The sequence below is a fragment of the Vulpes lagopus genome, chromosome 8 (assembly GCF_018345385.1).
Source record: "Vulpes lagopus strain Blue_001 chromosome 8, ASM1834538v1, whole genome shotgun sequence".
Taxonomy (NCBI): Eukaryota; Metazoa; Chordata; class Mammalia; order Carnivora; family Canidae; genus Vulpes; species Vulpes lagopus.
In genome coordinates this window covers 101,079,576-101,104,278 of record NC_054831.1, presented here as the reverse complement: position 1 = coordinate 101,104,278, position 24,703 = coordinate 101,079,576, and the positions used below count along the sequence as shown (strand labels likewise).

General features: G+C 34.5%; 1 protein-coding gene across 11 annotated transcripts in view; it reads right to left on the bottom strand.

The window, feature by feature from the left end:
* Window positions 1–24,703, bottom strand: part of ERBIN (erbb2 interacting protein) — a 115,977-nt gene that overhangs the window by 58,453 nt on the left and 32,821 nt on the right. For all 11 annotated transcript variants that reach the window (XM_041764916.1, XM_041764917.1, XM_041764921.1 and 8 more), the window contains exons 3-7: window positions 20,832–21,029; window positions 17,671–17,788; window positions 4,710–4,788; window positions 3,061–3,150; window positions 1,326–1,382 (exon numbers count right to left, since the gene is read on the bottom strand). In XM_041764916.1, coding sequence (XP_041620850.1) covers window positions 1,326–1,382; window positions 3,061–3,150; window positions 4,710–4,788; window positions 17,671–17,788; window positions 20,832–21,020 — 533 coding nt within the window. In that variant the 5' untranslated portion in view covers window positions 21,021–21,029. The remainder of the gene's footprint in view (window positions 1–1,325; window positions 1,383–3,060; window positions 3,151–4,709; window positions 4,789–17,670; window positions 17,789–20,831; window positions 21,030–24,703) is intronic.

Below are 24,703 nucleotides of genomic sequence, written 5' to 3'. Positions count from 1 at the left end.
GCATCTGCCTTAGATTCACTTACCTAGTTAGACCCAGATTTTCTTCTAGCTTTCTTCCTAAATGCCTTTTTCCCTTTCCTTTTGGGCTCCCAGTGGCCTGGTCAGCCTTTGGTAATGCTCTTCCTCATCTTCTACTAGCCTGAGAAGGATGTTCTCCATATAGAGTTAAGTGAGTGCCTAATCCCTCTTTTGGTAAGACCTTTTCCCCCTCATCTTGAGGAACAACAGCTCCATCTTCAACTTTTTATTTCCCCCTTGATTTTATAGTTTGGTAGATTTCAAACAGGTATAGCTAGCATGTGCTTGCTAAATAATTTTATGCCAGCCTTATCCTGTATACTAGCTGTTCTTAATAACAGGTGCAAAATGCCTGTTTTCAGCAAGGTTAAAATTAGGAATGTCCTTTTGAGTCAGAAAAATATAGGCCATAGACTCATTCCCCAACACAAATGGTCATTCCATGAAATGGTACTGGCCCCAGGAGGATTTCTTCAACCACTCTCCTACTCTTGGTCTTGAACCTACCTCTGGATTAGATCTTAAAACTTTTTTTTTTTAAACTTTTTTTTTTTTAATTTTTATTTATTTATGATAGTCACAGAGAGAGAGAGAGAGAGAGAGAGAGAGGCAGAGACACAGGCAGAGGGAGAAGCAGGCTCCATGCACTGGGACCCCGACGTGGGATTCGATCCCGGGTCTCCAGGATCGCGCCCTGGGCCAAAGGCAAGCACCAAACCGCTGCGCCACCCAGGGATCCCTGGATTAGATCTTACTGTTGTAGTTGCTCACAGCATCCTCCTGCATGCTTAGAGTAATGCTTTTGGGGGAACACTGGTAAAATACAGTATTTATTTTTTTCACCTCCTTTCAGAGGACTTGGAAGTAAGTTGCATTCATTAATTCAAGTTTCCCTCTTGCTGTCTGATGATAAAAGCTTGCATTTTGCTATATCAGCATTTGTCATAGCCAATATTTAAGGACAAGAGTTAGAAAATCTATCATTTCCTGGCTCACCCGCAGACTATGGCTTAACCTTGCAGCATATCAACTTATGTTTCAAGCTAGATATCTTTATTTGATATCTAAAGTGCAAGACCAACAACATATCAAGAGATCTACAGGCAAGAAGGCAAAGCTCTTGTATTTTTTTCATCTAGACACTTCAATTTATTTTATAAATTTGTTCATTTTTCCTGTTCTGTTTTATATAATACATGGACTTAACTACAAAATAAAGTAACAGTAATAAAATAACAAAAGAGGATTGTAAGAAAAAAAAAAGAATTAGAAGTTCTTACTTTAGAAAGGATAGCACCTTTACTTACTTTGGCAACATTTTCAACTGGTTTTCTCTAAGTTCTAATATCTGGAGTTTAGTTAATCTGCAAAATAAAATAACAAATCAAGCATCTATGACAGAGACAATGAATTTAATTACCAAAGTGATGTCTAGCTCTAAAGTTTAAAAGCAACGAATAATTATTTTGTAATCACAAAGACAAGACTATTTCTGCTCCTCAGAGAAAAATTAAACACTTCTAAACACATTTAAAGCACAAATTGATTGCCCCTGAATATCAATCTTACAGCATTTCATGCAAAAAATCCCTCCCCAAAATACTAGCCATCAGTATATTAGAAAATAATTCAACTTCAGAGTCTAGCTCCGAGAGAAAAAAAGAACAAGAGAACCTAAAGGGACATAAAAAGGGAGAAACCCCCTGGCTCTTCAGTGACGTACATATCAATAAAATTAGAGGGAAAATAAGAACATTAGTTGGTCTAGAGGTGCTAACTAATGCCACAATGTCAATTATATTCCAACACATAAATGTATCAAATCAACAAGCTGTATACCTTAAACTTACACAATTTTTTTACGTGTCAAATATATTTCAATAAAAAAGTGGTCCAAATGTCAGATATAGAAAAGGAATCTAACAAGTATACTAACTTTTTATATATTCATTATAATGTATATGCATATTACACATATACACCTACATATGCATGTATATAAATATATGAAGCATGATAATGTGGCCCCCACAGGATAGTCATTGGGCTACAATACCCAGAATTCTTTTTTTCTTAATTGAAATGTAATTGACATATAACATTATTAGTTTCAGGTATTCAACAAAATGTACATATATATATATTGTGAAATGATCACCACAGTAAGTGTAGTTAACATCCATCACCACAGTTAAAAAAATTCTTTTTTATATGATGAGAACTTTTAGAATCTGCTAACAGCTTCCAAATACGCAATACAGTATTGTTAACCATAATTACCACACTGTACATTACATCCCCATTATTTATTTATAATTGAAAATTTGTACTTTTTGACCACCTTTACCCATATTGTCCAACCTCTCACCCTTGCAACACCAATCTGTTCTCTATATCTTTTAGATTCCACATGTGAGATCATACAGATTTATCTTCATTTAGAAACAAAAAGATGACTAAAATTAACATGTCAATAAATAGCACTTTCTACTAATTAGTTTTAAAACAGTAATAATTTGCTATCTATTAGTCATTCATTCACTAATTCATTTTTTCATTAAAAAAAAATACTCAGAGACTATAATGACAATAACTACTCTGTTCAGATATTGGTAGGAGTGTGCCAATGGGGTGGTCCCCAGAAACACATTTTCTTTTCTCCAGAATTTTCATTCTAGTAGAGGGGACAGATAAATAAAAAATTAGATCATTTTCAAATGTGGTAAACACTAAGAATAAAGCATTCTGTGTATCCAATATATAGAAATTACCCACATTTAAACTATTTTGCATACTTTAAAAATCAATTCAAGTCTTAAATTACCTTTTTCTTCTAAGTATTCACTGCTTATTATATACTTGGGAAAAGAAATTCAAAGACAAAGTAACAACTTCTGAAAAAACTATAAACACCACAGTGCTTGGAAGTAATTACAAAAGAAGAGCCTATGAAAGTGTAATTAATAGTATTACAGCGACTTGTAGTTTTGTAAACTTTGTAAGAGTTAACAAGAAAAGGCTTTAGAAGAAACTGTAATTTACCTGCCAAAATTAGCTGGCAAGAATTCAAGGAAAGCATCATTTAGATATAACTGGGTTAGGTTTAACAGCTGAGAAAATCCATCAGGAAGCCTATACAAAATACATCAGAATTTAAGTTAAATTAATACACAGAATTTCAGTCTCATAGAATCTAAGAATATGTCTACCCAACACATGTTCTTAACAGGCAACCTTTTTACTTTAATGAGGGATCCTCAAGTTGAGATTTCCTTTTTGTAAGAATTTACCTGTTTCAATGTTTATGATGACTTCTCTTTGTAAATAGGAAATGAGACAGCATTTGTCTCAAGAAGATAAAATGTCCACAGAAAGGTCAAATATGAATGAAGCACAATGCACAGAAATGTACTTAGGACATAACTATGACATCAGTAGGCACTCTTGAAATTCGCCTTATCTAACGTCAGTCCAAAGGAGTAGATAAGGAATTCTCAACTTTGACAGTACTGACTTTTGGGGCTGGATAATTCTTTGTAGTGAGGAGGCTGTCTTCTGCACTGTAGTGTTTAGCAGCAACCCTGGCCTTTGTCCACTAGAAGCCAGGAGCACCACCTACCATCATCGCAGGTTTTAAAAACCAAAACCATCTTCAGAATTTGCCAGATGACTCCTGGGTGCAAAATTATTCCTATTTGAGAACCACTAGTTTAGATTATTTTCAATTTCCACATCTGCCCCTTAAATAACCAAATAAAGATTGCATAATTTTATAATAAAGAAAAGAAAAGAAATAACACAAAAAGCTACATGACATTTTAAGGCCATCTGAGAACCTATATGTACTATCAGCTTTATCTTTGTTTCCTCTGGTTAACAAAAGAAATTCTAGATCTAGGACTGGATGCTAAGTATTTTTAGCTAAAAATAAACATCTTCAGTACATGTTTTTCCTGGATTTTAACAAGCACCAAGTTCTCTTGCAGTGAGACATCTCAGTCTTTGACTCATCTTGTTTCTCCTCTAAGTCACATTCCTTCATCTACCACAGCAAATGAAGCATCACTGTTTGAAAATACTCTATAAATACAGTAGTGTAATATGTGAAAGCTAGTTTCAGTTTTTGACTTAGCTATACTAAGCCATGCTCTACTCATCTTTTGTTTTACCATCCCATTTTTGTAAAACTGAACAGTTTTGGTGTTAGGAAAGCGTTCTATTTATAGCCATTACCACCATAAAAGAATATTGATGACTTCTGGTGTATGGTGCAACCAATCACATGTTTTTTCTTTTTCTGTTGTTCTTCTCTCTCTGATCTTTCGGTTTCTTTTAGTATTTTTGAAAGTTTTAGGGTGCTACAGAGCTGATTTGTGAGCGAAGGTATTCTTACATTGTGCAAGTATCACTAAGGGAGGAGACCTGGGTTCTGGCCTCATTCCTTACACAAACTATCTGTGAGACCTGGAGCAAAATACTAGCACTATCTGTATGGATGCCTAAGTTGCCTTTGTAAAATATGGAGTTAGAAATAGGATTTAAAGGATTTCATTTTAATCTAAAACTGAAATTTTGTATAGATTTATGGTTGTTAATCAATTACTCATTAAAAATATAGAAAGTGATGTTTCACTCCTATTTCACAGCTATTTTATTCACAAGAGCAACTTGTAATTCAACTGAAAACTTACTTGGAAATAGGGTTTACACTGGCCTCCACAACTGTCAAAACTTTACAATTTTTTATATTTTCTGGAAATTCCTGTATTCCTAGAAAGAGAACAGATAATAATCAAATTAAAAGGATCTGCTACAGGGACACCTGGGTGGCTCAGTGGTTGAGCATCTATCTGCCTTTGGCTCAGGGCGTGATCTCGGGTCCTGGGATCGAGTCCCGCATCGGGCTCCCGGAAGCGGGAGTCTGCTTCTCCCCCTGCCTGTGTGTCTGCCTCTCTCTCTGTGTCTCTAATGAATAAATAAAATCTTAAAAAAAAAAAAAAAAAAAGGATCTGTTACAAAGGATAAAATAATAATAAATTAATTCCTATTTACCTTGCAGATTCAAAATTTATCAACTAGGATCTAGACAAACTGATATCTGCCAAACAGAACTACTCTACGATTTCTCTTTTCTCTTTTGTTCATATGCCTCTTTATAATTGCCAGTTATTAGTTTTACCTCCCTTTGCTTCTCTTACGTCTTCTGAAAACCAATGCCTTCTCTATTTGATGTTAAGGATACAAAATACAGAACACTGAGGAGTCTTTCTGTTTTTCTGACAGAAAAAGACACATTACTTTTTAAGTGCTGGGCTCTAGATTAAGGTGGTCCCTAACATATATATAAAAGACAAAGCTGAAAACAAAGCTGAAGATAGAAGTAGTAGAAAATCTACATTTGCTATATGACTAGATATGCCTGGTGGCAGTCACTGACCAATACTTCTGTAAAATACCATACACGGGCTGGAACAAGCCAAATTACAGTAAACTTTCTAAGCACTTACTCTTACTTCCTTGAAATATCTCAGGAAAAATATAGTAAAAATAATTTGCGAATAACCCAAGACAAACTTCAAGTAGCAATGTTCTACTCCAGACTAAAAGAACACTAATAGTTTTGAAATATTACAAAAATTCTGTTTATAAGACTCATTCCTGTACTAATACTATATGAATATTCAATATAGTTGACATTAAAGGATCATTTAAACTTCTTTAAACATCATTACTGTATCATTCTACCTAAGTTTACCACAGTGCCAAGCACAGAATTTCAAGTGATCAAAAATTAATGATGCAAAACATCAACTGGCAAATACTACAGTAATAAATGTTCAGTTAAAATTCATCACACACACAAAAAAACCTCATCAGTAGATACTAATATTTGTGGGTAAAATGATTATGAAAAAAACAGAATACTAATAAACTCTCAAAGTTTCTCCCAAAAAGATACTTTTTAATTATAAAAGGAAAACAGCAATTATAGTAAAGAAATCTCACAGGCATCACCTTAAAATGCTTCAAAGCTGGCAACACCAGTTAGCATTATCCTGTGGAACCAAATCTAAGAGGCACTGGGGAGGGATAGGTATCGTTATTGTCATGTTAATCACAAGCAAACATCAAACAAATCCAAACTTAAGGAAATTCTATATAACTGGCCAATAAACTTTAAAACTATCAAGGTCAAAAAAGACAAAGGAGGATGGAGGAACTACCCAGGTGAGAGGAGACTCAAGAGTAGGATTGGTAGACTGTATCAATGTCATTATCTTTCTTGTTTTAGAATTATCACAAAATGATACCACTGAGGGGAAACTAGGTAACAAGTACACAGGACCAATCTGCAATTTTGGTGCAATTGCATGTGAATTTACAATTTTCTCAATAAAAAATTTCAATTAAAGAAACCTAGACTCAATGATTCCTTAAGGGAAGGCTCTATCATTGTGGTTATTACAAATTCAATTTCTCTAACAGTCAAGATAATTCATTTTTTCTATTTCAATTTAGGAACTTTTATATTGCCTAGAATTTATAGAGTTCATGTAAATCTTCAAATAAGCAAATATAAACAATGACAGATATCAAATGATATTAAGGAATTACTGTTAACTGTCTTTTTTCAAGTATGAAACAGAGTGGTTTCCATCTTGAAATACTTATGTATGAACAAGGTTGTTCATGACTTGCTCTAAAACAATCAGAGGTGAAGGGGTACTTGACTGGCTCCATCAGTTAAGCGTCCGACTTTTGGTTTCAGTTCAGGGCATGATCTCAGGGTTGTGAGATCGAGCCCCACGTGGGGCTCCACACTCAGCACAGAGTCTGCTGGAGATTCCCTTTCCTCTTTCACCTCTGCCTCTCCTCACCCTGTTTGTTCTCTCTCTCTCTCTAAAATAAGTAAGTAAGTAAGTAAGTAAATAAATAAATAAATAAATAAATAAATAAATAAAACCTTAAAAACAACTATCAGAGATGGCCAAGTAGGAGGTTTAGATGAAGGTATTAAATACACTGATACATGCTTAAGTTGGCTAATAGGTACACCGGGTTTATTAAATTCTACTTTTGCAAATACTTGAAATATTCCACTATAAAAGATTACTACTGGGGGCACCTGGGTGGCTCAGTGGTTGAGCATCTGCCTTCAGCTCAGAGCATGATCCCAGATGATCCTGGCGTCCTGGGATCAAGTCCCACATCGGGTTCCCTGTGAAGAGCCTGCTTCTCCCTCTGCCTATGTCTCTGCCTCTCTCTGCGTGTTTCTTATGAATAAATAAATGAATCTTTATTTATTTTGTATAGATTTATTTGTTTGTTTATTTATTTATTTATGATAGTCACAGAGAGAGAGAAAGAGAGGCAGAGACACAGGCAGAGGGAGAAGCAGGGCTCCATGCCGGGAGCCCGATGCGGGACTCGATCCTGGGTCTTCAGGATTGCACCCTGGGCCAAAGGCAGGCGCCAAACTGCTGAGCCACCCAGGGATGCCCATGGATAAATAAATGAATCTTTAAACAAAAGATTACTACTGTTCAGTTACTAGAAACAGACTCAGAGACAAAGAAAAGGACTTCAAAACAGTTACTGTACTTAAAGGGAAAAAAAAGTGACCAAAATGGTGGAAAGGAAAAGGTTAAATTTAAGACATTAATGAAACCTCACAAAGTATAGTTCCAAATAAAAAAATCCAGGACAGGATTAAAAGAAGATTGGGGTGCCTGGGTGGCTCAGTGGGTTAAGTGTCCAACTTCGGCTCAGATCATGATGTCAGGGTCCTGAGATTGAGCCCCACATGGGGCTCCATGCTCAGTGGGGAGTCTGCTTGTCCCTCTTCCTCTGCCCCTCCCCAACACTTGTGTGCTCATGCATTCTCTCAAATAAATAAAATCTTTAAAAAAAAAAAAAAAAAAAGAAAGAAAGAAAGAAAAGAGGAGGAAAAGAACAAGATTAGACACTACAGAGGAAAATTTCAGTGGGCCAGAAGACAGGAAACAGAAATTAGCCAATCTGAAACATAGGGAAAAAGTAGAATAAAAATTATCAACATAACTGAGAACACATGGGACAATGTCCAGCAGGCTAACATATATCTATCTACCTCTTTAGAAGTTTGTTTACCAGCCCACCACTAAGAGTACATGCTCTTGGAGGGCAGAACCTTTGCCTCTCTTTTTCACGAGTTTAATAGGACATGGCACAGCCTTATCAATGTCAATAGACACTTGGCAACACCAATTTTTCACACCATAATACCTATGTACACATATTCTTGTCAACAAGAATCTGTGGCAGAGCAACTCCTGTCACCCCAACACAGGATCCCCAACATTGTGATTTAAATAGTTTTTATCCAGTTTTGTTATCAAAGCTTATTTTATTTTTAAAAAGATTTTATTTATTTATTCATGAGATACAGAGAGAGAGAGAGAGGCAGAGACACAGGCAGAGGGAGAAGCAGGCTCCACGCAGGGAGCCCAACATGGGACTTGAAACCAGGACCCCAGGGTCACACCCTGGGCCAAAAGCAGGTGCTAAACCGCTGACCACCCAGGGATCCCCACTCAAAGTTTAATACTTATAGATGGAGTTGTGTACTTTCTCCCCTTACTCTAACAGAATAGTTTTTATAAATTAGATATTATCCCAATTCTATGAAGGTTTATTCAAACTTGCTCTTAAAAGTAGGCCTGCTGGTTTTTCTGATTTAATATTATGCTCATTGGACTTCTCAAGTTTTCTGCTTCTTGATTTTGGAAATTTATTTTTCATTTCATTTATGTTTTAAAATTTAGTGCCTTTATTGTATTTATTTTCTTTTGAGTGAAAAGTCACTTTTTAAATAAAATGATGGTAACAGGAATGTGAGAGATGTTTCTTTTGGAGGGAATGAGGGACAGAAGAATTTTCTTAATGGTAAAATAAAAGCTTAACAACTTTGTCAGAAGTCACAAAATTGGAACTACTGATCTACAAATCTTTTTACCTAGAAATTTAACACTTCAATTACACATTTTAGGGTATGTATACAATGAATTACTTAAAAGTACCTGTGTTTCTTCTATTACTACTCAAAGATTTTGTTTAGGTTGATTTGATTTTCTATCCTAAGTACATGTAACTATTTAGTATATTGGTACCTTTGTACAGCAAACATTTGCTAAATTTGACTTACTACCAATAACATCCACTTTTTTCTACAGTAATTTTGTTCCTTCTTTTCTCTCATTGATTTATATACAAAATATTTAAGGTTAGTGAGTCATGTTCTTTAGGAGTTAAATTCTTATCAGTCCTTTAACAAATAATTCATCTCATTGATTTATATACAAAATATTTAAGGTTACTGAGTCATGTTCTTTAGGAGTTAAATTCTTATCAGTCCTTTAACAAATAATTCATCTTAGTGGAAAGTAATGCTTTTATCTTCCACAAATACAAACAATTAATTAACAAATAATTAAGAATTAACAAATAATTATATAGGATACATTAAAGTAACTTTTATACATTAAAACAGTACCCCTTTGCTAAACTAACTTATTATTTCAAAAACTTTGTATGGGGATGGCAGCAGGGGTCCTGGGGCAGATGTGGTACTCAGGGGCCAGAAGTGGGAGACATGGAGGAAAAGGGGCAAAAAAAGGCAGTGAGTTTGGATTATTATGAAAAAATATTTGCTTTAAAAAAAAACACTCTATAAACATATATTTCATTTCTCTTATGTAAACACCAAGGAATGGAATTAGTGAATTAGTTATATGCCTACTGATATGGTGAATTACATGGATTAATTTTCAAATATTTTTTTTAATTATTTATTTTTGATAGTCATACAGAGAGAGAGAGAGAGAGAGGCAGAGACACAGGCAGAGGGAGAAGCAGGCTCCATGCACCAGGAGCCCGACGTGGGATTCGATCCCGGGTCTCCAGGATCGCGCCCTGGGCCAAAGGCAGGCGCCAAACCGCTGTGCCACCCAGGGATCCCTAATTTTCAAATATTGAAGAAGCTTGGAATATCTGGAATGGGTCCCACTTGGTTGAGGGGTATTATTATTTTTTTTAATGCTAAGAGAACATGATTTAGCATATCACTTTATTTTTTAAAATATATTTTTTAAAGATTTTATTTATTTATTCATGAGAGACAGAGAGACACACAGAGAGAGAGAGAGGCAGAGACACAGGCAGAGGGAGAAGCAGGCTCCATGCCGGGAGCCCAATGTGGGACTTGATCTGGATCACGCCCTGGGCTGAAGGCCATGCTAAACCGCTGAGCCACCCAGGCTGCCCGAAGGGTATTATTCTTATCAAACACTTCTTTTAAAATAAAACATTCCACATTATCAGGAAGGATAAGGGAAAGGCATTCCATGGTTTTCATTAGCACCCCACTTCATTTTAAAACAGCTAAATATCTCATTCCTTTTACCTTTTTTTAAGTCTTTAGGGTATCATAAAATCATCTACATAAAAGATATATCCAAGAGCTATAATGTTTTTTGTACGTGATAAAGTCTAGATATCTAAGGAGAAAAAAAACAATGAGTATGGTATGTTCTACTGATCTAAACTTTAAATGGAGAAAATAATTGTAAGAGTCCTATATTAGATTGCTATAATTTTACTATTTAGTGGAAAGTAATGCTTTTATCTTCCACAAATACAAACATATACCTTATTTAGTCTATTCCACAGCATGAGGTTTAAAAAAGTAGCCATTTCAATATCTGTGAAATAAGTAATTCTAAATCATCTCCAAATTTCAGATACATGGTAATAATTTTTCCTCAAGCAACTGATTTTGAAATATTCACAGGTTTTCTGCTTTTATAAATTGTTAGCATTGTATTTTTTATGACTTTAATTCCTACAGGTTCTAAACCTGTATCTCTGGTTCCCTGCCCTCCCCTTAACTCCAAGTAAGAATTTTCAAATACCCTTGAGGTATTGCTTAGGTATGGCCCAAATTGAAATTACCTATACTCTGTATTATTCAGCAAATATGTATTATCTACACACAGTGTAAGACACTACTATAGACTTAAATACTGAAGACATGGTTCCTTTTCTTGAAAAGCTAAGAAAAATATTATCATCCTACTGGTTTCTTTCTTTCCTTGGTAATATTTCTTCTCAGGATCTTCTGTACCTTTCTCCTCTTCTTCCAGGTTTCTTAATTTTGGGTTGCCACTAGGGCTCATTCTTTAGGTCTCTTTTTTCACACTCATGCCCTTGGTGACTGAATCTAACCTCTGGCTTTATGCTGACAACTCCCACATATGTATAGCTACCACATTCCTCACTTGATTGAAAATTCCAGACCACCCTCCCCACCCTGTGAATAACCAGGTATCTTATTTCAAATATAACATGTCCAAAAATTATCTGATTTTTTTCCACCAAAAATTACAACTCAACAGATGAACCCACCCCGTCTCAGTTGTCAGCAACTCTATCCTTTCACTTGCATAGACCAATGCTACTGAGGTCATCTTTATCTCTTATCTCATGTCCTATATTCAGTCCATCTTAAAATCTTATCGATTCAACCTTCAAGTACCTCTAGAGTCTGTCCACATCTCACTGCTTCTATCACTATCACCAGAGATGACTGAAATAGCATTTCAACTGGTTACTTTTCACCTTTATACCCACAATGTTTCTACACATAACCAGTGTAAGTCTTTAAAATATAAATCTGATCATGCACTGATCGATCAGCTCAAAGCTTTCCAAATGATTCCATATCACTGAGAGTAAATGTGAAAGAACATACTAATGCCTACAAGGATCTATCTCTCTGACCTCTACTCCTCTCACTCTCCCATCTTACTTACTACGTTTTAGCTACCCTGGCCTTCTGTTTCCCACACATACTATGAACGATTGCAATTTCCAAACTTTACACTATTATTCCCTCTTTCTGGTACGTTCTTAACTCAGATATCTACACAGCTAACTTCTCAAGTCCTTGCTCATGTCACTTTCTCAATAAGACAAGACCTACTCTCAAATGCTTGTATTAGCCAGTCTTCAAAGATGGCTCATTTTATCCTTAAAGTATGCAAAACCTGAATTTTATGAGTTACTTTTTAATTCTCTAACAATTCGAAGTATCTTTTCCCGTTTTCATTCTCACTTGAATTTAATAGTGTTCCTTCTTTGTGATGTACCCTTTTTATAAGAATTTGACTCTGTTGCTTCAACTTAATAAAATGAAAACACCAGTTTAGATATTACAAAATGTGGCTTTCCTCCTTCTATTACTATCACTTAGTTATAGAAGAACTCTTTCTTTACTGCTGAGAAAGAGAATATACCTCCTGACATTTAGGAGCTGGCCTGGTCTTATGAGCTAACTACTTGGCATTCAGGGGGGCATCTTAGTATTCTCTTGTTGAACTATACAACTTCAAAGACTATCAAAATCAGACTAGGCCATTCTTTGACCATAAAAGATCAAAATTAAAGCAACTTTGTACAGTTAACCTTTAACATGGGTTTGGATGGTGCAAGTCCACTTAACCATGAATTTTTTTTACAGTACTATAAATACGTTTTATGATTTTTTTTCATTTTGTGATTTTAATAACATTTTCTTTTCTCCAGCTTACTTTAGGAATATAGTATATAACACACACAACACACAAAATATGTTGTATATGTTATATATATTATACACATATATGCTAGAGATAAGAGTTCTGGTCAACAGTAGGCTGTTAGTATAGTTAAGTTGGAGGTCAGAGGAGTCAAAAGTTATACACAGATTTTCAACAGTGCATGGGGTTGATGCTTCTAACTCCCCACATCATTCAAGGGTCAACTGTAATCATGTCTGAACAAATGTGAACATCATCCAAAATGCAAAATACCAAACAAGCCTTTCTCGCAAATACTGCGTGACTGCTATTTCTTTATCAATTACAACTTTAGGCTTGTTCTAATTTTCCTTCCCTATAGATAAAATTAAGTTTCCCAACCATAGGAGTGCCTGCGTGGCTCAATCAGTTGAGTGTCCAATTCTTGGTTTCAGCTCAGACTGTGTTCTCATGGATCGTGTGACTGAACCCCATGTCGGGCTCTGCACCAAGCAATCAGTCTGCTTGAAGATTCTCTCCCTCCACTCCTCCCTTAACTCACACTCTCTTTCTCTAAAATAAAATCTAAAAAAAAAAAAAAAAGGTTCCCAATCATAGAACTACCCCTACTTCCTGATAGCATCCTACCCAGAGTAAAACCTCACATTCTTAAATGTTCCCCCAAATCACCAAATATAAGTCAAAGCCCTATAATAAGTCTTTTTAACACCTTGAGACACCCCTTAGATCCCCATGATATGGGTTTTTGCTCACTGCATCAAATAATAAACCCAAATTGTTGAAAGGTGAGTTCCTGGTGATCTCTACTGGGAGGGCATCAATGCTTCAATGTCCTAATTATAGAATGCAAGTTAATACTGGTTCCTTACTGTTTCTGCACTTGAAAAGCTATGGTAATAAATAGTACAGAATATAACAGTGAGCTCCAGTCAAAACAGTCTAAACCAGGAATTGCAAACTCAAATAATTATACTGGTCGAGCCAATGTATGATTTCACTAGAATACGAGTGATAACGCCTATGATAAGGCACAGTGTGTGAAAACGCCAGTTACAGCCTGCATTATTAACATACTTAGCAGGGACCAGTGATCAATGTTTAATAATATTTAAGTTCTGAGGTATTTAACACACAGTTTTTCTTCTCTCATATCTTAAATAAACTTTATTACAAGAGCTCAATTTAAACAACTATTAAGCACATTAGCAATTTCAGAAATTTGAAAACACAAGAAAAAAATACAATGACTTCCCAGGCCATCAGTAATTTTCCTCATAATCAATTTAACTTCTCTGAGCTTAAAGTGAGAGCCTTTTCCAGCAGTTGGTTCCTAATCATCAGATTTTCTCAGGTTCAATGAACTGGTTTCTGTTTTCACCACAAACTTTCAATTCATTCTTCCTGGGCTTTTTGACTCAATTAAAAAGAAAGGCCTTATTTAACCTCTCTAGCATTCCCATATCAGTTAGAAAGATCTGAGCCACTCTTTCTGGTTTCTGTGCCTTATAAATTCCTGGCTTTCTATTCTGTGTGCTCAGACAGATGAATTACAAACTAGGTTAGTCTTCATTTCTTTTATCTCCCCTTCCCCACCAGCTTTCCCAATCAACCACTTTGCAGAATGTTTTAATCATCATCCCCATTAGTTTTCAAGAAGGACAGGCATTTGAACACAAAAAATGATTATTTTTCAAACATTAGTTGCTTTCTGCAATTAGTTGCTCGGTAAACCTTTTATTTCTTTAAAAACCTAACAATAAAGCAAAACTTTAACCACAAAATGAAGAGCAAATTAAATAAATTTACACTTCAATGCAGTTTCATTTAGAGATCAGTTTAAGACAACAAGGAGAGGGACGCCTGGGGGGCTCAGAGGTTGAGCACCTGCCTTCAGCCTGGGGCGTGATCCTGGAGTCATGGGATTAAGTCCCACATCGGGCTCTCTGCATGTCTGCTTCTCCCTCTGCCTGTGTCTCTGCCTCTCTCTGTGTGTCTCTCATGAATAAATAAATAAAATCTTAAAAAAAAAAAAAAAGACAACAAAGAAAAAAGGAAACAAGTAAAAGGCAAGGGACTGATTCTTCCACATAAAATATAGATGAGGCCCTTTCTATGTGAAATCACAGAGAAAGAGAAGAAAAGAATAGATAAAATTTACTTCCACTAAAAATTAAATTAAGCTTTCATTGGGCAGCAATAACTAATGTCATCCTCTTTCTGGGTAGAACGCTTGAGGGCTTATCTTAAATCTTCTCACTATACAGAAATTATTTCCAATTCCTCAAAGACACAAGCTGATAGAATCACATAAAACAGGTTTTCAATATAACCAACAAAAAACTGCTCAAACTAGAATAAAAAAGAAACACTACAAACAGGCTGTCATAATTCAAATACATCATTCTTTAAGAAGCTGCATGAGAGTCTATACATGCTGCACCCAAAATGCATCAGTCTCAAATCAGAGTAATAAATCCGTGCTTAATATATTTGTCAAGAGATATATGAAAAATGTTCATTATTGAGCCAAGAATTATTATCATACCATGAGAAGTGGTAGCAGTTTGCCAGCCCTTCCCAGGTGCATACAACTGTATTAGTAATATTCAAGATTATTTCAGGTCTCTTTCCTTTATACTTTAACATTTCCCATTTAAAACTATCAAAAAGTAGAAAACACCCCCTTGGGATGAAGGTTCAATGTGATGACTTCCAACGTCACACAGTTCTATCATTTGGTAATACTATGGAGTATTACCATACTATTGAAGTGTTTCCATAGTATTTCAATACTATGGAAAGCTACAATGGCAATGGATTAAGTTCATTACTTTAAAATTTATTAAGCAATACTTGTCACTCTACTAAAGCAGGAGGAATGGAAACTCATTTCAAACTGTCCTTCAAGAGAAGTTCCAAGCTGAGGAAATCTACTTAACCTAAATAAAATCATGAGGGGAAAAGTCACACAAATTAAAAATCAACTGACCTGAACTCTTCAAAATGGCAAAGTTATAAACACAAAAAGATGGGCAAACTGTTCCTGATTTTAAAAGATTGAAGAGACACAACTGAATGCTATGTGATCTTTAACGGGGGGCAAATAGCTGAAATGGGCACTTTTAGGCAACAGGGAAAATGTAATGTCAAATTTCTTGAAAGTGATCATGATACTGTGGTTATGTGTAAGGATTTCCTTGTTCTTGGGAAATGCTTCTATATTTAAAGGTAAAGTTCATGTCTGCAACTTAAAATTTTAAATAGGTTTACTAAATAGAAATTTTATATAAGCAACAATGTCTTTTCCCCACAACATATTTAAATTCATATATATTTTTAGAAGAGAAAGTAAGCAAATATGGTAAAATGCTAACGGTGGGTGAATCCTTGAGTGTTCTATGAATTTTTCCATAGGCTTCTAATCTGGCTACGAAATTTTCAAAATAAGTTGGAGAAAAACAGGACATACATGAATCCAATCTAAGTAGCTACTAAATTCTAAATTTTTTATTTAAAACACAAATTTCTCATATCACAGGAAAAAAAAATTTAAGTGGCTCCATGCCCAACATGGGGCTTAAACTCACAACCCTGAGATCAAAATGAGACCAACACCTAAGATTAAGAGTGGGATTCCGGTCCACCAACTGAGCAACCCAGGTGCCCCCAAATAACAGAAAAATTCTAAACTGAAAGTCAAATATTTCAATAGAAGTTTTAAAAATTACAAGTTTTAAACTTAAAATTTATAAGCTATTAACAACTAAAACCCACTATAGCACTAACTGCTATAACCTTCCCCTGAACATAGAATGAATGTGAACACATTATACCTCCTTAAAAAAGATTTAATCCCTAAAATAGAAGTATTAAATTGATGACCTTCCTACAAAATGTGCAATTATTTGATATGGATTGCCCACAACTAAAATAATTAGGGTTTATTAAATGAAGGCATGCAATAAATATATATTTTAATTTTTTTATGGAAATGAGTAGATACAGTTGCTAATTCATTGAAAGTGAACTGCTGGTTGTGAAAAGAGGATAATTCTTTCAATCAGTCTTAAAGTGGTTTTTGCAAGTCCTAAAATGTAGAATTAATATGATAGAAAGATCACTTTTTTATGTTCATACCATCAAGACAAAGAGAAACTTTGCAACCCAGAGGTATGGAACGACTGCTAAACATTTACTGGTGCTACTGCACTAAATTCTGGGGACTTGTTCATAAAGTTTTTTCCAAACATTATAAAGAATTCTTTGAATATGACTTAGTATTTAGTGTTTGTTGAAGTCTTATCTTTTAGCAGGCCATTTAAATATTGACTCTCGTGATTTTTTTTGTAATTACGTAAGAAATATGCATTCATTCTAAAATTTTCAAGTATTTACTTCTCTCTCTATTGGACCAGGTAAGCACTTAACATTGTGGAATCTTCTACAATGAAATAAGTGTATATCAAACTAAACCAGGACTATATACAGCAAGAGAACAGTGACCACGTCCTTTTATTTCTCATCATTAACTTAATCCTAGGTCCTAATACAGAACTTGAAAAAAGGTGGTCTTTCAATAAATATTCAATGATATTCAATTGATTTATAATATTGCACTTTTTTTTTTTACCTTTAACACCATACCGTAAATACTGCATGCCAGTACTGATGGAGCTCCATTAGATTTCTCTCTATGGCTATATTAAATAGTGTAATCAACAGTGAGCGCTACAGTTGTTAATAGTTTCTCATCATCACAAACAACAGGACAATGGATATATATAAATATATAAATTTAAGGATACATAAGTAAATACATGTATGCATGTATCCACAGCATCTTAAAGATCATTTTAAAGTTTTTACATCTATCTCCATATTGCCTTAAACTATCATATTTATAAGCTTTATATATATGAAAGCTAAATGGTAACACATTTTAAATTTGTATTTGTATTTTTGTTTGTTAACACACAATAGAAATTTTAATAAAATAACATGTTCCTAAGTACAGAAAGCCAGGGGAAAAAAATCTTACCATTCTTGCTGACATCCAGTTCCCTGAGATTAATGAGATTTGCAATAGATGCTGGTAATGTTGTTAAATCATTGTCTGGCAAACTCAGTTTGTGGAGAGACTGACAGTTAAAAAGTTGCTAATGAAACAAGGGAAAAAAGGATTTTTGATTAAGTTTCCTTAAACATTTCATTTATTAACCTTTATACAAATAAATATTATTAGTATGTTAAATTGAATGATTTATACCCACATAAATACCAGGAAAGATTTCTTATTGTTTCATGCTATTATGTATCTGAACAGAATTGAACTACTCAATCATTACATCCTCGTACTTCTGCCCTGAGGAAAATGCACTCAGTAAGAATAACTCTATGGTTGTATTCTTTGTTAAAGTAGTAAAAAATAAGTAATTATTAAATATGGCAAACTTTGAAACGTCTATTTCAAGCATCCTTATTTCAAAATGAAAATTTACATAAATTAAACCCAAATAAGTACAACTGACTTAAAATGACTCAAAATACATAATTCTGATTTGGGATGAAAAAAAAAAGGAACGAATATATTGTTATGCTAAAATCAGAAGCATGAAATATACTTATAAAATACATTAACCAAAAGTGTAAGTAAATGGGTCGCTTCTACATTCCATACCAAAAAACTGTATGGAGCACAGAGAATTTTTAGGGCAATGAAAATACTCTGTATAATACCATAATCAAGGATACATTTCATACATTTGTCCAGACATACAATGTACAACACCAAGTGTGAAACGTACTATAAACTATGGACTTCAGGTGATGTTAATTTTTCAACATAGATTCAACAACTTTAATGTAAGTACCACTCTGACAGAGGATGTTGACAACAGTGTAGGTATATATGAGAAATTTCAATTTTGCTGTGAATCTGAAACTGCTCATAAAAAGGAAAGTGTTTAGAAAACCAAACAAAAAGCTGTTATCAGGATGACACTGCATAAGCCCTATTTAAGAAGAGCGTTCTTTCAAAAACTGAAAGTAGTGTAAGTGATTCAGTTATCTGCACTATCACAGCAAAATCACACTCTCTTTTCCACCCAATCACCAGGCTGAGATCCTACTATTATTGCTTATTACAAAAAAGGTACTAATCTCAGACTTCCAAGTTCTCCAGAACAATCTAAGTAAGATAAATTACTTTCTAAAGAACAATATGTAAGGAAAGAGTAAATTACAAAGTACCTTATTACAACCTAGGAAAGTAATTCAGAAACATGCAACCCACAATCTTTAATATTTTATCCATAGCCATATACAATTTCTTACTAAGAAAACCTTGAATGGCATTGGCTTTCCAAATGTTTTTGTTAAAAAAAACAAAAAACAAAAAACAAAAAACAAATGTTTTTATTACTAGCTACCAAAGAAAAAGCCTTTTTCAAAACACTGCCATACAGTATGTATAGACACACAGAAATTTAACACAAATATTTCATGCAAGAATGGACACGTGCAACACACTGTACTTTCTATTCTATTCTAGTTAGGATTGCAAGATGAAATACAGAATGCTTGATTAAATTTGGATTTGAAATAAACAAGGAAGAATTTTTAGAAGTATGTCCTATTTACTGCATAAAACACACTTATACTAAAAAAATATTCATTGTTCATCTAAAAATGATAATTTAACTGGGTGTCCTCTGTTTTTATTTTCTAAATCCACCAGTGCAATTCAGTTTGTTTTTTTGGAAATGCCACACGTATTTATGATCCACGAACACATCTCCATCCAGTTTTGATAAACACTAATGTTAGGGTAGAAAAACATTCTAACAAATTAAAACTACTGTACAAACTGAGTGTAGCTAAAGGGGAGGTGGGTGGCGGATGGCTAAATGGGTGATGGGTATTAAGGAGGATACTTCTCATGTTAAACACTGGGTATTATACATAAGTGATCAATCACTAAATTCTACTTCTGAAACCAATATTACACTAGCTGTTAACTAACTAGAATTTAAATAAAAATTGGGGGGGGGGGAAGCTACTGCAGTTTTTCCACAATAAACAAGGAAGGGAGTTGAGAATGAAGGGGACTGGGACTTAAGAAAAAAAAAGTAGCCATGAAAAATTTTAACAAACTGATAATGTGAGAGGATGTTTCATGGCAACAAAACAACTTTCTCTAGTTGTTTTTACATTTCAAAAATGTTAAGTCCTCTATAAAATCTTTTCAAACAAACTGAAATGGGGGCAAATAGAACACTACCCCTAAAAACCTGCTTAATAACACAATTATTATGTGACAACCGAAAGGATAATTTATTCTCAATTACAATAACGTAGACCAACATCTCACAAAAACTAGAAGAAAAAATTTCTATTTTTGTCTAGCTAAATCTACTGGCTGCAGAAATTGTATAGTCTTACCTACCAAAATGGCACTAAAAAACAGAAATTAAATACAAAATTTTAACTTACTTTCTCAAATATTCAAGCAATTAACTTGAAGAGATAAAGGTTAAAATTGTATTTTAAAAATTTGGGGGTGGGATGCCTGGGTGGCTCAGCAGTTGAGCGTTTGCCTTCAGCCCAGGGCGTGATCCTGGGTCCCGGGATCAAATGTGAGATGGAGTCCCACATTGGGCTCCCTGCATGAAGCCTGCTTCTCCCTCTGCCTGTGTCTCTTTCTCTCCTTATGTGTCTTTCATGAATGAATAAATAAAAATCTTAAAAAAAAATTAAAATAAAATAAAAATTTGGGGGGCACCTGTGTGGTAGAGTAGTTAAGTGTCCAACTCTTGGTTTTGGTTCAGGTCAGGATCTCAGGGTCCTGAGACAGCCCCATGCAGGGCTCCACGGTCAGTATGGAATCTACTTGAGATTCTTTCTCCCTCTCCCTCTGCCCTACCTCCTGTTCATCCGCAAGTACACACTCTTTCCCTCTCGCAAATAAATAAATAAATCTTAAAAAAAAATTTTTTTGAACTCTGCTACATATCTCAAGATAAAATTGAACCAACCAAAAAAAAAAAAAAAAAGGAAACACAAATACATTGATAGCATTATGGCAATATTGGGGATATCATATTTCTTGCGTAAAAATAACCAACAGCAATTCTTTTTTTTTTTTTTTTTTTTTTTTTTTTTTTTACCAACAGCAATTCTTAAAACACAGTATTAACATACCTTTGGAAGCTCTTCAATTTGATTAGCATCTAAATAGAGCTCCTCCAAAGTTTTCTCAAAAGTAAAAATCTCTTTGGGAACCTGTTCCAAACTGCAATGAGAATAATCAAGAGTAGTGACAGTCTCCTCTTCCCCTCGTAGACAACGACATGGTACCAACCGCACAAACAAACTTCGTTTTGTAGTCATTTTTAGACACTGCAATATTCAAATAAAAGTAAATTCAGTTAAAACATATTATAACCAATAATTTTTCAAAAAAAAATTCCAATTCATCGCAATCTATATATCAAGACAGGTACCTCTTTCTTTACACACATCCAATGGAATACATTTAACATTGTTTACTGTCAAAATTTATGTAAATTTATATATACTGAATTTCAAATGAAACTCAAGTACTTTTGTACTATTAAAAAAATGACCCACTAAATAGCTATTTATGTGCTTCTTTAAGACCCATGCTTCATGAGTCTTGGTTATTCTCAACTAGAAAACCCTAATATAATAAAGATATTTCCTTAATTCCTGGGTAAGAGCTATTTTTTTTATTAAGAATTTGGAGGTGCCTGGGAGGTTCAGTTGGTTAAACATCTGCCTTTAGCTCATGTCATGATCCCAGGGTCCTGGGATCGAGCCCCACATCAAGCTCCCTGTTCATCAAGGGGTCTGCTTGTCCCTCTCTCTACCCCTCCCCTTCTTATGCTCTCTCTCACTTACTCTAATAAAATAAATTTTATTTATTTTAATAAAAATAAATATTTATTTATTTTAATTTTAAAAATAAAATAAGTCTACTCTGTAGACTTTGACTACAGAGTTTTGAGTAGGAAGTGGGACTGCAAAGATATTTTCAGATCTTCCTTAATGAGCCATCAGAATCAATCACTCCTTTAACTTTCCAAGGCTCTCTTTTTTTTTTTAAGATTTTATTTATTTCTTCATGAGAGACACAGAGAGAGGTAGAGAGAGAGGGAGAGACACAGGCAGAGAGAGAAGCAGGCTCCATGCAGGGAGCCCGATGTGGGACTCGATCCCGGGTCTCCAGGATCATGCCCTGGGCTGAAGGCGGCACTAAACCGCTGAGCCACCCGGGCTGCCCTCTTTTCATTTTTCTAAAGAGCTTATAGACCCTCTTTTTGTGTAACGTTACACACTAGAGAATAAACTTAATAAAGTATATATACAGATTTGTTTCAAGTTAAATAGGGGAAATTAGTGAAAAGCCTCCAGGTTTATTTATTTTTTTTTTAGATTATTTATTTATTTGATAGAGAGAGAGAGAGAGAGACTGAGAGAGAGCGCGCGAGCGCACAAGCAGGAGGAGCCGCAGAGGGAGAGGAAGAAGCAGACTCCCCACTGAGCGGGGGGACCAATGCAGGGCTCAATCCCAGGATCCTAGGATCATTACCTGAGCCAAAGGCTGACACTTAACCAACTGAGCCACTGGTTGGTTAATGTTGGTTAAGCAACAATGCTACTTAAAATTGGCTAATTTTAACTTACATATCCACAGATTAATTCCAACTAGTCTAAGATTATACTACCAAAAGAAAAAAGCCTACTTCAATAAATAAGAATGACTGTTAATCAAGTTAAGAACTCTTTGTAAAATAGGAATTCTTGCTTTAAGCCAGAAGACTCTTAGAGTAATAGAATACTTCTAACCAGGGCCAAGACTAGGTTGAAACCAATGAGGGAAATGGTCTCAAGCACAAAATAGAATGAAGCACCGAAAAAACTCACTAATCAAATTAAATATTTTACTGCATTGCCTTTTAAATTAAAAATCACTGAAAAATAATCCTTTTATGAACAAAATGACTAATACTTAAATTAAAAACAAGATTGGTATTACTAATGTTTTTCTTTTGCCTCAGGCTTCAATATGGCTCTACACAGTACTGCTTCCAACTGTTCTATTTCAAATTATGTGATATTCTTAAAGTGTTTGACAACTAAGCATTTCTCTTGCAATCTTTTAAAAATATAACTATTCTTGGTCAATCACCATGTGCCAGGTACTGTGCTAAGTTCTTTAGATAAAATACATGTATATTCTCATTTCATCCTCATATATCTAAGACATGTATTATAAACCCTATTTTTCCATAAAGAAACTGATTCTTTGCTCTTACTGCATTACACTGCTCCTAAATAATGATACACGTAAAATCATATTCTCAAAATGAATAAAATATCAATAGGTCTTTACTAGGCACTTCTCCTTTAGAGTTTACAAAAAATAAAATACTGATCAGATTCAGAACACACCACTCCAAAGTACGGTACCATGACATATTGAGTTCTTTCAACTTAAGGAATGTGAGAAAACAACAGAAGCAGGAAGGTCATGTTGCTCCCTTTGCATGTCCTCCCTTTGCACTTATCCAATGAAATAGGTCATAAAGTCCTCATGTGAGAAGTGCCTTCCTTATACCTGGAGGAAAAAACCAGTCTAATCTCTAAAGAATGGAGACGAATCCTAACAAATGGGCTTTATTAAACTTCCCCCAGTTTACTACATTAAACCTCATACTCTGACTTATCATACTTTTCTATGCAAGTTACACTCTTCATCAAACCTAGCATAAAAATACGAAGTTTTAATGGTTTATGTCCTTACTCTTTATAAAAGCTCCTCTGCCACTTAAAAACTTGTGTTAAATAAATTTGCATGCTTTCTCTTATTAAACTGTCTTTGTGAAGTTAGTTTTCAGACCTAGCCAAAGACCCTAAAAGGGCCAAGGAAAATGTTTCTTCCCCTACACTATGATGTCAAATATAAAAGTTTCTATATGAAATTGCCTCATGGGAATGTAATATATAGCATGGTGATTATAGTTAATAATAATAATGTTCTGTATATTTGAAAATTGCTATGAGAGTAGATCTTAAAAGTTCTCTCATAGCAAGAAAAAAAATGTATAACTATATATGGTGATAGATGTTAGATTTTGGTGGACATTTAGCAATATATGCATATATCAAATCACTGTTATACCGTACACCTGAAATTAATATAGTTAGGTCCATTATACTTCAATAAAAACAAAAAAACTTTATCAACAAAGAAATATCCAGAAAAGTTTACTGAATGCTTATTAAGAATATAGTTTTACTGGTAAGAATGAGCAGTTTTGTTGATCTAATAAGAATTTCAGGGCAGCTTGGGTGGCTCAGCAGTTTAGCGCCGCCTTCAGCCCAGGGCATGATCCTGGAGACCAGGGATCGACTCCCACATTGGGCTCCCTGCATGGAGCCTGCTTCTCCCTCTGCCTGTGTCTCTGACTCTCTCTCTCATGAATAAATAAATAAAATCTTAAAAAAAAAAATTTCATTGCTACAGGGGAATTTAGCTTATACCTGTGTGTTTATGAGATCCCCAAATTAAAAGATTCCAAAAATGAGTATGAAATTTCTGCTCAAGAGATTTTAGATTTAAACTGATAACAAGTTAAGAGGACACTTAAGAACAATGCGGAACTCAATCTGCTCTTTCCAACATGGTAGCCATTAGTCATGTGGCCATCTTAACCATTTTTAACTTAAAATTCAAGTTAAATTAAATAAAATTAAAAATCTAGTTTCTCAGTCACACTAAGCACATTTTAAAAGCTCAACAGCCAAATGCGTGGCTAGTGGCTACTGTACTCAGTAACAGAAGACAGAGAACATTATTTCTATCAGTGCAGAAAGTTCTGTGGGACAGTGTTGGTTTGATGTTTGAAAATATTCTGTTTATCAAATTATAAATATTGCATGCTTATATTTATATGATAGTACCAAAGAACTTGTAAGATATGGCCTAAAAATTCCTGAAATTATAATGGATTTGAGAGTATAACTGCTAGCTGAGAATAAAGGGCATG